Source organism: Lagenorhynchus albirostris, chromosome 14, assembly GCF_949774975.1.
Source record: "Lagenorhynchus albirostris chromosome 14, mLagAlb1.1, whole genome shotgun sequence".
NCBI classification, from domain to species: domain Eukaryota; kingdom Metazoa; phylum Chordata; class Mammalia; order Artiodactyla; family Delphinidae; genus Lagenorhynchus; species Lagenorhynchus albirostris.
In genome coordinates this window covers 40,121,519-40,137,909 of record NC_083108.1, presented here as the reverse complement: position 1 = coordinate 40,137,909, position 16,391 = coordinate 40,121,519, and the positions used below count along the sequence as shown (strand labels likewise).

At 34.5% G+C, this 16,391-nt stretch overlaps 1 protein-coding gene across 8 annotated transcripts in view; it reads right to left on the bottom strand.

The window, feature by feature from the left end:
- Positions 1 to 16,391, bottom strand: part of NOL4 (nucleolar protein 4) — a 394,246-nt gene that overhangs the window by 52,148 nt on the left and 325,707 nt on the right. For all 8 annotated transcript variants that reach the window (XM_060120683.1, XM_060120681.1, XM_060120684.1 and 5 more), the window contains one exon: positions 881 to 1,061. In XM_060120683.1, the coding sequence (XP_059976666.1) occupies positions 881 to 1,061 (181 nt within the window). The remainder of the gene's footprint in view (positions 1 to 880; positions 1,062 to 16,391) is intronic.

Sequence of the window (16,391 nt, the reverse complement as noted above, 5' to 3'; positions counted from 1 at the left end):
AATATTCAGTTTTGAGTATTTCTTTCTTTTTAGAAGGCCTTCATGTATTGGCCTACTAACTCTTTGTAGTATAGGAAGCTAATAACTTTTTAGTTTATCACTTAATTTTTACTTTATTTTTTTTTGTCATGCAAAAGTTGTGTGTGTGCATGTGTCTAAATAAACTTATTTTCCCCTGGATTTTAAGTATAGTTTAGGAAAGCTTTTCCTACAACCCAGTTATAAAAAGTTCACCCATATACTGTATTCCTAATATATGTATGGCTGTATATTACACATTTGGAATTTATTCTGGTATATAAGCTCAAGAAATTCCTAAAAATTTACCAAGCATGAGCCCATACAAGCTGGTTCCAGCATACCACTCACTGCTGGTGGGACACGCCATTGTCACTGACAAGCTGTTGGCTGGAGATACATGGATTGTTTCTGTGTGTTGTTTCAATTTGTATCTTCTTAGGTATAATGACTGTGTATATTTCATCAAGTCAATAAAGTTCCTGGTGCCTCAAATTTTCCAAATTAAAAACCTCTTCGAACATTGAGAAAAGGTGTCATTATTTTTGACGAACAGTATATTACAACTTCAAGGAAAGAATGTATAACTATTTGGTAAAAAATGTTCTATTCTCTAGTTGAGATTTTTTGAATATAAAACAGCAATCATTCAGTTGCATAATAGCTGCTACTTTTAGAAACAGCAACTGAATAGGGAGATGTCCTTGTAGGGAGATGGACATTATGTGTTAAATGGTCTTGTTTTTCACAGATTGGCACTGACTACTGCTTATAACACTTCATTCAATTTTTTTTTCCTCAGCTTTAGGGAATTTAATAACTCCAAATGGACACAAAAACATAATATGTCATAAAGACTCACCACTACTAGAAGCATCGTTCAGATTTAGCAGTCCCCCTCCGAGCCCTCTGTAACTATGGTAACTGTAGGTCCCATTTCCATTGATGTACAACACCTCCTGGGAGCCTGAAACAGCTGAGGTTGAGTAAGTGCCCTGGGCCGCCTCTGGTTTACACTGTTTGTCAGCTGGAGCAGATTCATCCTGCAATGACAATAGCATTTCATTATTTATCAAATCACTGTGCTATTTCACCTTGAACAGGACTATCTTATTGTTATCTACATGTCTGCATTGAACAAGAAGAAAAATATAGTCAACGTTAAGTCAGTACATAAGAACATTTTCAATAACTTTGCTAAAAACTAAAAAAAGGAAAGCAAAGTAACAATGTGAGACAGATTGGAGATGGAGCAATTTGCAATTTCCAACTGAATTTAAAATTACGTGAAGAGAATTGTTCACAATAGCCAAGAGAAGGAAGTAACCTAAATGTCCATTGACAAATGAATAGATAAAGAAAATATGGTATATAAATACAATGCAATATTATTCAGCCTCAAGAAAAGAAGAAAATCCTGTCATCTCCTACAACACGGATGAACCTCGAGGACAATGCTAAGTGAAATTAGCCATCACAAAAAGATAAATATTGCATAATTCCACTTATTTTCGATAAATTAGTCAAGCACATAGAATCAGAAAGTAGAATGGTGGTTGCAACGGTCTGGGGGAGGGGGAAGTGGGGAATTGTTCACTGTGTGATTCAGTCATGCAGGATTGGGGGAGTGGTTCCAGGGGAGAGGGATCCGTTGCACAAAAATGTGCATGTGGTTGACAATATTGGAAATTGTTGGGAGGGTGAACTTTACATTAAAATTTTTTTTAATTTTAAAAAGAACTAGTTAGGTTTTAAAAAATTACATGAAGAGAAATAACAATTTACAAATAAATTTGCAAAAATTGGCTTTCTTGAAATTCCTTTTTTTTTTTTGTAGTCTGCTCTCTCATATGCTCTCTCTCTCTCTTTTATTTTACGGCTATAGGAAAATTTATTGTGTGCTGATTCCACACTAGGCCCATTACATGCATCACAACAGCCTGACAAAGACTTGAGTAAACCCAGGCTTTTCTGCTTGTTTTTCTTTTCTTAAGTTGCGCTGGTGTCTACAAACCATGCTACAAACCAATGAAAGTTGTATGGACACAAATTATAATTGGCAATAAACTGTATATATGTTCATAGCAAAACAGATTGAATGAATTTCCCTTCAACTTTGAGTTTATAAAGTCTAAAATATATACAACATATATGACTTGTCTACTGCATTCTTCATCAATTCTTCTTTTTTTAATTTCTTTTCTTTTTTAAGAAGGAATTAGAAACAGATTTCTAATAAATTCTTAAGAATGTTTTTCATAATCAGAAGTATTTTTCAGCTTATATATTTAGAGTGCATGTTTAGGGAAACAAACTTTCAAATACATTTTTTTTGTGTGTGTGTGGCATCAAGTACTGGAAAAAGAGGAAAAGTGAAATAAGTTTGCTCTATGGACCCAGTAGTATTGCTACAGCCAGAGATATTCTAATCTTTCATGTAGTGAAAGCATTGCCATGACTATCAGAACTATGCAGTTATGACTTTGCTCTTGTTCTTCTGATCTTTTCAACTATAACTGACCTATTCAACTCTATTACACTCAGCTGTAGATCTTAGACATGTGATTTATAAGCTTTTCATCTTTTCATTTCTAGGTAAGATTATGAAATATACAGCAAAATTCCTCAATGTAAATTAAACTGAAAATAAGAATTTTCCTAGCATTGCCCTTAAAAAAAAAACATGAGCGGACGTAAACTGGTATATGAACTAGAAAGTCTAATTGTAATTCCTTGCATTTAAACCTTAGAAATCCCTGTGAAGGTAAATTACTTTAGAATAACACTCTTTACTGGGAGAAACTGCATTAAAGAAGGGACCCATATACAATCAGATTTTATTGGTATCACTGGCTTTACTATTTAGTTTGGGAAGACAGCAAGTTCCAGATTTTTTTTTTCTTAAAACTGAAAGTTGGTCTTTGCTAAATACCCAACAGTGGTGGGTTTTAGACTGTGGTTCTCTACGAAAGAAGATAGGGGGCCTTCACCAAATTTACCATTTGTAATATGGACTTTTCCTAAAGACATAACAATATATATGTTTTGGGGTTTTTTTGTACTATGATGAAATTTTATATTACAAATAGTAAGGGAGCTTAAATACTCTAAGATATTGAAGATGATATTTCTAGGAATCTTTGGTTGCTGGAAGCATGTGCCATAATAAGTAGGTCTAAGGTAAATAATTATAATAATTACAGTGCTACTGTGAAAAATAACTATTAATAAAGCAACATTAGTGGTACAGAAACACAGCAACGATTCGAATTTTAGAATCTGTAACCAGCTGTCTTTTAAATGGCATGTTACAATGACCGGGTGAGTGAAAAATGGTCTAACCAATGATGATTACCCCTCAGGCAGTATCCAAAAGTCTTTCATAAAGGTACAGTGAAATGGTCTCCCATCTATAAGTGCTCATCTCCTCCCTGCCTGGGGACAGATTAATATGTGTATTTTATATATATATATATATATTCTTCCATACTAGAATACAGACATATTTTATATATTTATTGCTTGTGAAATTAGCAAAGCTGATCAGAAGACTGATAGATGAATCTGTGATATTTACATGGGTGAACTTTTTTCACATGTATAACTTCTATTTCCTATAAAGTAGTACATCTCAAACTACTCTCCATGGCTTCTGGGGAAATGCCTCAGAGTCTTCCCGAGACTATGGGACAAGGGCATAGAGATATGCTTTCATATTATGTCTTTCCTCTTTACCCAGACGAGCAGCTCTGTCTGCTGTCTTCTACACTCATAAAATCACTGCACTTAAAGCATTATGAAAAAACACTGGGCTGTGCAGTATTCTTTCTGTAGAGGCATGTAGCCATTGCAACTCTGAAAGAAGGCAAATTATTCAATACTTCAAAGCAAGTTTGAGGTTCTTGAGAAGGGGCTAGCCTCAAACCCTCAAACAATTCTACCACTAGTGTAACTTCCCAGTTTCCTGATAGAAAACAACTTGGGGAGCATGATAAAATTTGAGTCTCTTGTTTGAGAAAACTCATGGCTATTATGATACATACCCAGTTTATTTTTCTGTGTTTGGAAAATGAAAACAGAATATACTCGCAGGAGAAGAGTTTCTTAATGATGAAGAAAAAGGGAGAAGGCATTGTCTCCACAATGTTTTCTCTCTGATTCTTTGTATGATAGAATTAATTTGTATTATTAAACGTGCTATTTTTTAAATGTGCCTCTGTCTTTTCATTATTAACTGTTATTACAAACCACAGTAACTGCACTGAGCAGGCAAATCATTAATCCTATTAATAATCAAAACAGGCCTTGTAGGGAGTCATTTGTAGTCAAACACAGATTTGCACTATTAATGTTTTGGCAGTCCACTATATGTTGAGAAATACAATGTATGAAAATCCCAGTAATATCTGTGCTGTAGTGTATTTTGGGGAGAGGTTTAATATGAAGTTAATTCATGTTTTTCTTGTGAATGATTACTATTGTTGGTTTCAAAGAAAGCATAAAAAAATAAGTAAATGACATAAAAAATAGATATCCCCTGGAGTCACATTTCATCTCTGTAAGCAACGTTTAATAAACATTAGTTCCTAAAGTCCTCAAATTTGACAGCTTGCTCCCGAGGTTGCTGTGAAGATTATTTTCAAAAGAGAATAATATTAATATGCTACAAGATTGCACATCTAGGCAATGAAATATCTTTTATTCATCAAAAACTAGAAAAAATCCTATCCCAGATGTTACTAGACATATTTCAAATTTTCTTTAAAAAATTCCATTAAAAAAGAGAGCATCGATATGATGGGATGACCATCAGCATTGCACTAGATAATACAGAGTTGTTTTGATTCAGATTTCTTTCATTAAAAATATACAACAGATGAAAGAAACAGTTATGGTGACTTTTATAATTAGGCTTTGGACTTATCAATAGATATTTCCTTTATGTATATAAGTATGCACCTCAAATTTAGGAAAAAATTGGGCTTAGAATAGGAAGAGGGATTACTTACAGATGGATGGCAAGATTGGAATGATTTAGAAGAGTAGGCATTGTCTACTCATTACCCTCTCATCCACACACTATTTGGGAAGAGTGGTTTGTACTCCATCCATAGAAACTGGAAAGGACAAACTTGAGTTTGCTGAACCTGATCTGGTACTTGGACCATACAGATTGAATTCCTAACTTACTTCAGCTGCCTAAGGAATCCTTTACTCAGGTACCTTACATAGACATGTTTTTCAAAATTAAATCTGACTGGTTCCACTCAACTTTTTGACAATAGGCTTCCAAAAAAACATTGCTTTTATATCTCCCAAGAATTCCACTTTTTCTTAGCTTTTATATTCTCTACCATCTGTTAAATATGCTGTATATTTTCATTAACTTTTCTCTGCCTATAAAGATTATCAGAAAATTCTAGTAAAATTTTCTGCTTGATTCAATAATCCAGATACCTTTCTTCTGTTTGCCTTTTACCTTACATTGTTATAGCAATTGGAGTTTGCAAGGCATTTTTGCATCAATATGGAATTACATTTTTAGTTCATCACTGAGATGGTCAGGGTACCAGTGATGCACCTTTTTAAGGTAAAAAGAAAAACTTGCATAGACCTCAAACAAGCTTATCACTGCAAAATATTAAACACGTGGATAATTCAGGCATCAATTTGCCTGAACTTTCTATTGTTACTAGACTTCTCCTAACTTTACATGTTCTTTGTAGTCTGTCTATAGAAGCATTTTTACTTTAAATTACTGCTCTAAATGTCCTCTTTGCTCTTCAAGTATGGATGAAGGGAGGGAGTGCAATTTATTTCACATATAAACTGCTGGAAAACGTCTCTACCTTCTTCTTCCACTTGATAGCAAGTGTTCCAGAACTAAGCACATGTGGCTAAGAGTTTCCAGGGAAATTCATAAAAGATCTGAGAGAACCAGAGCTCTAATTTAAACTGCTTTCCTGCTAAGGAAAAAAAAACCAGTCTGCACTAGAAGTAAATGTGATTATTACTTGGGATGAGGAGAAGTGATTTATGATGCCATCAAAACACACACACACACAAACACTCACACATATAACACTCAGGGAGTAACTTCTTTCATATGGTGAAGAGTATCCATACAGTCTCCACTTGTTGGCCACACAAATGATTAAGATGCCAACACAGAAGACTGTTCTTTGCAAAGACGCTCCCAAACTCACTGAGAAAGATAATAAGGGAAGACATGTTTTGACTAATCTAAGTAGCCTAATAATAAGATCTGAAATAACAGAGAAAACAGATTTGGTTACCGACTTAAGAAACCGAGATAATAGCAGGATACCTTTCACCTAGAGTTTTATCAGTGTTCCCAGAATAGGTTATGTTAACAAACTCTCTTTGTAGCAATATTTACACACACACACACACACACACACACACATACTGACATGATTTTATAAACAATAAATGCTTCAGAACTATTGACTTAAAGAAAAATACAAAATAAATACAGTCCTCAACCTGATATGTAAGGATACATGGCTGGCAAGAAGTAACCCAGTAGTTGGCAAAGCCATCTACTCTAAAATTCTTCCTGATGGGCATAAAGTTTTGTTAGTAAAAACAAAAGTAGAGACTTAGCACTCTTAAATTACAATCTTAAATGTAACACTACGCTATTTAGTTACTGACCAAAAAAAATCAAATTTAAAAAACAGATCTTTTTTTCTATAGGTTTCTAACACTTAATTTTTAGTTCCGTTGTTAATATGACCAAAATGAAAATTTAAATATAATGTTCCTTTGAGGTCCTAAAATCTGATTGCAGATATAATTTTTTTGGTCATCGGTTTCATATGTGTAGCATAATATTTTTCACCTCAGAAAAATCAGTTTTAACAAAGCAGTACCAAATCGGTATTTTTCACATTAAATTGTAATAAATGTTATGAATAAAAAAGATTTTCTTCTAATCATAGTATCTTTGTTTCTCCTGAGTTCTCATCTTTTCGTTATTTTTTTTTAATCTACATTTAAAACAACTCAAAACATCTTTTACAAAAATCCCTTTATTTGCAGTTGGGCTCTTTTGATTAAAAAAAAAAAAAACTTCCTTAAATCATTTTTTTCTTAATCCCCTTTAACACAATATTCCCTTTTGGTAAAATAGTTGCAATACTCTATCTGGTGATTCTATGGCAGACATGGTTTCTGATATTACCTATATAACTGTTACTCTCAAATTCTCATTTCCAGTTTCTGCCTTCCCTCTGAGGTTCATGCCTGCATTTCCCATTATTCAGTTATGTCCATTTAACACTTTGAAATTAAATTTCTCTTTCCTCCAGACACCCCTTGCAAAAAATTTTAATTAAAAATAAAAACAACACCTGTTCTATTACCAATGTTTCTTGTTCGAGTTACTGCATCATGTCAAGATTTTTTTCTTCTCTTATACAGGCTTCCCTCAGTCAAACAATAACAAAGCCCTCTCAGCTCCATCTTGGAAATGACCCTCATTGGCATGCATCTGAGAAACACTCTTTGCTAATACATAACGCAGAGCACCATAATCCCTCATTTGGGCTATCGTGATAACCCCCTGACCAGTGTTTGCCCCTACACATCTTGTCCACATCTTTTCAAATGTATCTTTTAAAAATCACTTATGTTGATTTCTCTTTAAAAGTTCCTGAGATTTCTTGTTTCCTAGAGAACAAAACCCAAAGCTCCTGGCATCCAAACCCCTTCAGAGTTTGAGAACAGTCTTTCCAGCCACACCTTCTGTCACTTCCTCTCTTGCACTCTATACTCTGGTCATAGCTTAAACTGAAAAAATAAATCTTACCAGTGTAATACTCTGAGTCACCTAAATTGCCGCATATGTGCACTGACATACAGAAAGTTTCCCACCTATAATTATTTTATGTGTCATAGCCTCTGATGATGGTTTGTCATCTAAATTTTAATCTTTTTTTCCAAAATTTTCACATATGTCTCTAACGATGAATAACAAACTCAAATTTGCTTAAAAGTTTTTTAGTACTTTAAAAAAAACTTTTGTGTGAAATCAAAAAGTGTTATGTAGGTACAGCAGACTTATGTATGCCCTTCATCAAAAGTAAGGAGGCAAAAGGATGGTATTTTCCTTATAATATAAATTCCAGATTAACAACTATCCTCCCTAAATCTCTAATCTATCCCCCAGACACCCTCAAACAAAAGAAGTAGGACCTATTTATTTGAAATTATTGTATCTCTTCTACTGTATACAATTATCTTTATGAAATAAATGCAAGGAAAGAAAATAGAAAGTAAAAGATGTCATAGAAAGAGAACGAACACTTCAATTGTATATATAAATTAGTTCTTTAGTTCTCAGATTGCTAGAGATCAAAGACCTTGAACCAAACATCCTACTGAAGATGAGGTCTAAAAAAAACACCAACACAATTATTCTAACAATTAGAAATTTCTCCAAAGCAAGATTCTAAACACTATAGCTATGTTAGAATCTTTAGCTATAAAAATATTACAGCTGAAATCAAATCCAGAACAAATAAGTATTACAGTTGTAATAAAAATTCAGAACAAATATTTTTAGCAATTAAACTTTGAGAAGCACAACAGAGATCAATAAGATTTTTTTTTTAGAGCAGTTAACCGTTAGTGACTACATAAGAATCCTATTAACATGGTGATGTCAGAAGATTAAGGCTAATACCTACATAATGGCTAACTAGCATATGATGCTGGGCAGCCTGGAGAGGTGCATTATTTTATCAACAGTGTGATCAAATTTGATACATAAAGCTGAGTTTTAAAGGGATTTAATAAGTTTCTGCTAGTTAATTTTAGTCTGATAATAAGATTATATTTTTTATTTTATCCACATATCACATGTATATATATTATTGTTTAATGCTAAAATAATCTCATAAGTTTTAGCGCTGTTTTTGACTGTAACATTTTTGCTCAGATCAAATAAAAATAACACATGCCACTTCAGAAGATAAATTAAGAGAAACAAACTGACTTTCTTTTCATTTCTGTGAATATCAGTTTTCCCAAAGTACAAGATCAGGCTACAATTTATGTTAAAACTATGGCTGAATACGTTGTCACAAATGGCTACATAAACCGACAAAACTCAGGCCAAGTACTTTAAAAGTGACCTCTCAGATACGATTTATTTATCCCCAATGTCAGTTATTCAAAATCTTCTAGGTATGATTCTGGAAGTCTTTACTACCGGCTTAAGAAAATTAGGCTCAACTGGGAAAAAGAGCTTTGAAAAATACAATGAAAGTTTTTTTTTAAAAACTTGGCCATGGCAGACAATTTTCATCTTTTCCTATTTCTTTTTGAGTAAGCAGAAAAACTTGACTAATGATGCTATTTCAACAGGATGTTGGGAGGTAATCATAGGTGGTTTCAAAATTAGAAACAGGTGTGCCAGCATGGTTGAATGAGCAGAACAAAGAACAATCCCTTCCGAATGTCACTCTACATAATAGATTCCTTCACAGCTACTTTTAATGAACATTATGTGCAGTCAGATAATAAACATAATTCCATCTGAATTATATATCTTGAAGGAGCCATATAATTGAGATCTTAATTCCTACACACGTTGAAATAAAAGCTTACAGGTTATTATAATTTAATTTAAACTGGGTGTAAAAATTACCCATCCATTTTGATACTTCAAGTATATGCATTATGAAATAGTCAAACTAAGGTAATCAGAAAAGCCCTCAAAATGGTGATGCCTGGGGCTCCCCTGGTGGCGCAGTGGTTGAGAGTCCGCCTGCCGATGCAGGGGACACGGGTTCGTGTCCCAGTCCGCGAAGATCCCACATGTCGCGGAGCGGTTGGGCCTGTGAGCCATGGCCGCTGAGCCTGCGCGTCCGGAGCCTGTGCTCCGCAATGGGAGAGGACACAACAGTGAGAGGCCCGCGTACAGAATAACAAAAAAAAAAAAAAAAAAAAAAAAATGGTGATGCCTGAATCACTGAGTGATGATGCTTTTACATTAATGTGAAAATAAATTTTAAAGGGAACGTGTATAAAACAACGTGAAATGATCTAAAGATAATCTACTGATGAATTTAAAACGCATCACTTAAGTCTGACTACATGTTGGTGTTATATGTACACATAAGTAAAATATGTTTTTTGTTAACTTTCCTCTCCTTAATAATACTGCTTCTGATTTATCATGGATAGAGTTATATGTATACAATGTTCTGATTTACCATGCTGACTGTGGGTGGAGGGTATCTAGTAAGAAGAGAAATATCATTGTTGACATATTTCTTCAAATATCAGATATAAAGTTTATAATTTTATTTCCATCTACAATGAAAAATGAATTATTAAAGAAGTCAGTAATTTTTAGGAGTTCTGTACTCTAACTTCTCAAACATACACACAAATAAACCCATTAGTGTTCTTGAAAATACTTGTATTTGAAGAGTAGTGGTAACATCTTCCTTAAGATATCCTTAAGATATTGGATTACTTATGCCTACTCCATAATAAATTTTGGTAGAAACAGTATAACTCAGATTCTTTTTCCCTTCCATTTTTATTCTCCTGGAGTCTGCTAATTTCCCTGTAAGATTTCATCCTGTTTATGACTTCATCTACTTCTTTACACCAAAGATTTACCTCTAAATCTAAATCTGTAATTAAGACCTTTACCCAGGTCCGCATTTTCAAATACCTACCACACATAACTAACTGCATGCCCCACAAGTGCATCCCACTGAGTATGTATGTCAAAATTATACACTTTATCTTCTCCACTCTTAATTCTCCAGCCATAATTTGCTCTGCCTTCTGAATTCTTGATTTCAATGAACGACACCTTCATCTATCTCTGTAGTCTCCTGAGACAGAGATTTGTGCCATATTCAACAGGCCCCTTTTTTATTATCTCATGTGTACAATCCAGGACAAAATCCTATACAGCCATTTTATTTCTTAGTGAATTATTTAAACAATGTTCTATTGAATCCCTTCTATTTACTGGGCTACACATTCAGCAAAGCAGCAGAGATAGATCCTCAGATCCCTGCCCTCAAGGGACCTATAGAGGTATGAGGCAGGGGAGAAACTAGACAAGAAGAAGAAATAAAAAATATAAGTTATAATACTAAGTTCAATAGTGGTAACCACTAAAAATGAAATAAAATAGAGTTATGTAAGAGAATGATTGGAGATGGGTGTTCCAGAGGGTGTCTTTCTGAGAAAAATACGTATGCCAATCAGGCAAGAAATGGAATGATAAAGGAGAGGCAGTCATGTGAAGATACAGGGGAAGAGGGTGTGTGTGTGTGAGTGTGTGTGTGTGTGTGAACATTGCGCTGAAATCCACTCTACACTTGATATGAAACATTCCTCGTATCCAAAGATCTCTATGATCCCTGGGGTTTGGTTAAATTAGGTAATGTAAACATCATATAGCTTAGACTAGAATTTGCCTTACAACAAGAAATTGTAACAACACATGCTTTTGCTGGTACACTGAATATTCTCAATTTTCCCCTCTAGATGCACTTTCTAACTCTGCTTCCTGGGTGTATAACCACCGTGAACCTAACAGCTGGGCTCACCTGCTCTCTGGCTGCTAGGGTTTCATCAACAGGAAGCCCTGACAGGAATTTAGAGGGGAGAGCAGGGGGCATTTATCCCCCAGTATGCTTTCCTGCCGTGCCATGGTCTGGGAGCTTGCTGTGCTCCTGCATCCTATAAGACAGTCCCTCTTCCACGGTTTTGGTTCCCATCAGGTTCTGCTAATAGTTCCCTTCCATTGCTCCTCCAGGCTTGCTAGTCCTAGAGTACTTCACCATCTCTTCTTGATTTCCTTGGCCCATCTCACACCTATGTAAATAGTCCCTTTATTAAACAGTCTCCAATTACTCTTTTGAACAGGTTACCTGCTGGGACTCAGAATGACACAGTTCTGTTCACTATTGAGCCAACCAGTGAACGACGAGTACACTTTCTTTATTCCCTCAGTATTAAAATTTTTTTGTGTGGTGTATGTATTCCAAAACACTATATTTAATTGGCTAGTATTCCAAGACACTATTACTAATTTCCCCCAAGTTTTCTATCACAAATATAAAACCTCTTGGAATATTTTCCATATCATCAAATCCATCAGGGGTTCCATCAGTTCCATATTCCCCCTCTCCTGGAACTCTTTATCCTTTTATTCCAATCTAGAAAGAGGATTCTCTAGGTCTGCGACATAGGGTCATTCTCCATATCTTTTTCTCTCTCTCGCATTTTGTATTTTCTCTTCTTGGACTCATTAACTTCTTCCTTGGGTTATGTTATTGTTCCAGTGGACAATATTCTCCAGTAACCTTCTGAGAAAGGCTATACATAAGATAGACTCCAGAAAATTATTTTAAATTATTTTTACCCTCATGTTTGATTTGGCTGGATATAAAATTTTCTTCATAATTTTGCAGGTTTTGCTCCCATATTTTTTAGTGTTGAGAATGGTTTTGCTGGTTAACATCCTCTGGCTTTATGATTCTTTATATGTGACTTTTTTTTTTCCCTCCTTGGAGCTTGGAGTTCAAATTTGCCTCTCTATCTCATGTGCTCTGGAACTTACATGATGATGTGATTGATGTAGGTTTTTTGCATTTACTGTCCTGATAACTTTATGGGCTCTTTCATCCTGCTAAAGCAGGTTCTTCAGTTTTAGAAAAAAAATTATTTTTGATAATTCCTTCCTCTCTATTTTCTCTATAACTCGAATTATCCAGATGTTGGTTCTCTTAAATTGATCCTTCAAAAAAAACCCTTTGTATTTCATTTTCCATTATTTGTCTATTTTTTAAAATTTCTGGGTAATTTCCCAAATGGCCTTCCAATTCTTAAAACGCTTTTTGACTATCATGTATATTTTTTATATTCCAAGAGTTTGATTTTGTTTATTATTCCTTTTCATGCATTAATTTCTCATTTCAAGAAAATACCTTTTAGTTTTTTAAATCTTTCTGAGGATATGAACTGTTTTGCTTGACAATTTTCTTCTGTTCTTTGCTTTGCTTCTGATATTTGAGTGCCAGGATCTATAGTTCTTTCTCTCTCTGGCTCCTCAATTTTTGGGAGAAGAATTCTAGTCTCCTTAGTGGAGGGAATAACTAGGCTGTCTATTTTTGGAGCTAAAAAGTGAAAAAGACCTGTAGCAGAGATATGTAATCTTTTGGTTGAAGAATTTATTTTTCCCATTTTCAGTATATTTTTCTTGCTGCTATAACTGGTACCCCTGGGTTTTGAGCTTTTTGCCTCTATTTCTCTACAGAATAAACCTCTTATCTCCTCCTTGGGTGGGAAGACAAAGAGGTCTCCTGGTAATACAGAATTGAGGAGGGCATCTAGGGGGTCTAATAACTTCTCGGATACACTGAATCAATTCTCTTATTTTCATATTCATGTAACTCCACTTTCTGAAATACCTGGTGCCCTCAATTCTTAGACGTTCCAGGGTCTACAGGGATTGAATGGCTCCTTATCAGTATCTCCCTATGGTCACTTGGAGGTCAGATTTCCATTTTCCAAAAATGAGGTGAATCTCTCATCCTTTCCTGAGTCCTCCCTCATTCTCTACCTCCGTGTAGATCTAAACTTTTTATTTTCACTTTCAATCACTTTAGTAGGGTTTTAGTGGGGTAGAGATAAAGGCAAGGATTCAATTTTCCAGGTCAGAAGACATGTACACATTAAAACTTTAATGTATGTATTAGATTACTGGTAGGAAAAGTTTGTGAAGCAATGCAATACGTTTGGCATTTGCAGAGTTATGTTAAGTGTATCTTTTTATTTCAGATTCTTGCCCTTTGAAATGGTTTTAATATATGAGATGGCAAACTCTATCTGAAGTTCTCTTTGACAGAAAAAGAAAATTTAAGATACGTAAGCAGAAAAATCACAGTTTCTATTATAATGGCAGTGTAAGTCATTAAAGTTTAAAAATTAAACATTTTAAAACTCTGTTAATAGTGGTAAGAGACAACACCTAGTAAACTTATCTCATTTTCTTTGTGAAAGAACTATTAATAGAAAAGCAGATCATGGTGACTTTCTATACATAAAACAAGGCATGTGGCAAAATAAGCCGAGCTGCTAAAAGACAGCACCATCAGGATGATTCACATCTAATAGAATGACCACATCCAAAGACTAGTGAACAAATTGGTGCAACAAGAAGAAAGATCTTTAGAAGGCATGCCGCAGGGTTTTGCCCTAAACCCTTTGCTATTCAATATTTAAATTGAGACACATAAGTACAATGACGAAATACTGAACATTCAGAAACAGCATGTGAAGAAGGAGGGAAAACACTAAACAATGGGGAGTCAACAGCAACAGGATATGAACAACTTCATTATAGGCTAATACTTTATAAGACAAATTTAACAGGGCTAAAAGTATAGCCTTACACTTAAATCTAAAACATGACCTATACACACAAAGTGAGGAAGAAATATAACGTTAGCACCTCTGCAAAAATGTACAGTTATAATTAACTAAAACATTTATTATTTATTGAGCACATACAATGTGCAAGACACTGCAGTTATAGTGAACGATACAGACAGGAAGTTTGCTTCCAGTGAACTTACAGGTTAGCATGGGAAACAGGTAACACTTCAGATTTAATTATAATTGATTTAAGTCGAGCAATAGAGAACGTTTAATATTAGGAATGCATAATAGGAGACTTAACATACAGATGAATTGGACAAAAATATCTAATGTCATCTTAGGCTGCATTAATAAAAGTATATAATGCCTAGAATGTGGACCTGCTGGCAATTAATTATTCCTTGAATAAAGAATGATGCTAACTCAAAAAAAAAGAGAGAGAACTATTATATTATCAGGTAATATTTATTGGGCATTTACTATATGCCAGGAACTGTGCTAATTGACTGTCATATTATCTTGATCCTCCCATCCCAATGAATTAGATATTGTTAAACTCTCATTTTATAGATTGAAAAGACAGAGGCAAAAAGGTTGCCAAGGGACTTATCCAAGTTCACACAGTGCTAAGTATAGTAACTGCGATCTAAATGTGGGAACTCTGTGTAGTGTGCAGGCTTAACTGATGTGCTTGGTTGAGCAACCCAAGGCTTCCTGGGAGCTGCACTCTAAGCCATCATAAGCCGAACACCATTCAGGTGGGATAAACCAGGTTGCTGGAAGATCTCAACACTTTATAATGAAGTTAAAGGAACTGAAGGTATTTAACTAAAGAAGACAAAAAGTAGTGTTTGTTTTTTCATCAGAGAATTATCATTATCAGGCTTACTCTGTCAAACACTGCTGGGAACTCTTTTACAGGTGTCTAGAACAGGTAAAGAGAAATTGTTAGCCAAAGCAGATCTTACCCAATCAGTGTTCCACAGTATAAGTTAATTTTGTTAGGCACTTAAGACACAAAAGGCAGAAAAGAAAGATGGCTAGCTACATCATTTTAATACCCAATGCTATGTATTTTAATGGGAAAGAATGTGACAATAGAATTGAGAAATTTTTCAAATAAAAACTATTCTATTTTCTATCTGTTTACCTAATAAATAATATTATAATGGATGCTAAACATTACGTTTTTTGGCATGCCTAGTACTAAATATATCTATTTTTAGGTATATCTTCAGATGTTTATAGGTAAAAATTAAAGCTTGTTTTTTAATCTTTTAAAATTTGCCAACTGCCCTAAATTATAGCTTCAAATAAAAACATCATTCAATTATTAAGGAAGGATTGTTTTTTATTCTAAAATAGCCTTTAAAAATAAAATTACACAAAGTGAAAAATAATGGAACTGCACAGGATGTTTCTCCATGAATTCAGCCTTATCTTCACTTCAAAACTTCTCTTTGTTGGGATTTACTCCGTTTGTTTTAACACAGGCACTGTGCAGGAGGTTGGATTTGCTGATAAGCAGTTTGTTTTTTTTTTTAATATCAGTACGAAATCACCAAGGTAATGAATAGTTTTTAATTTCCAGGAGCCTAAATTATGCAAATGAACTACAACTTTCTTTCCTCCTCCTTTACTTTTCATGTGCCCTTGCAAAGGGAACGATGGGATACAGTTCTGTGTATAAACCAGTGACCAGCATGTAAGAACATTCCAGTGCTCATCAGAGGCTCATCCAGAGTTTCAGTAAAATGCTGGACCCTGCCCTCCACCGTTTTGGTCCTGGTGTCTTTGGGTGAACAAAGAGGTACTGTTCTATCTGCCCTGCAGAGTCCATCTAAGTAAGGTTATATTCATCTTTGTAACGCTCTTTGAGTACTACAGAGTAAAATGCTGTATAAGTTGGGTATTTAGCAATATCCACCAGA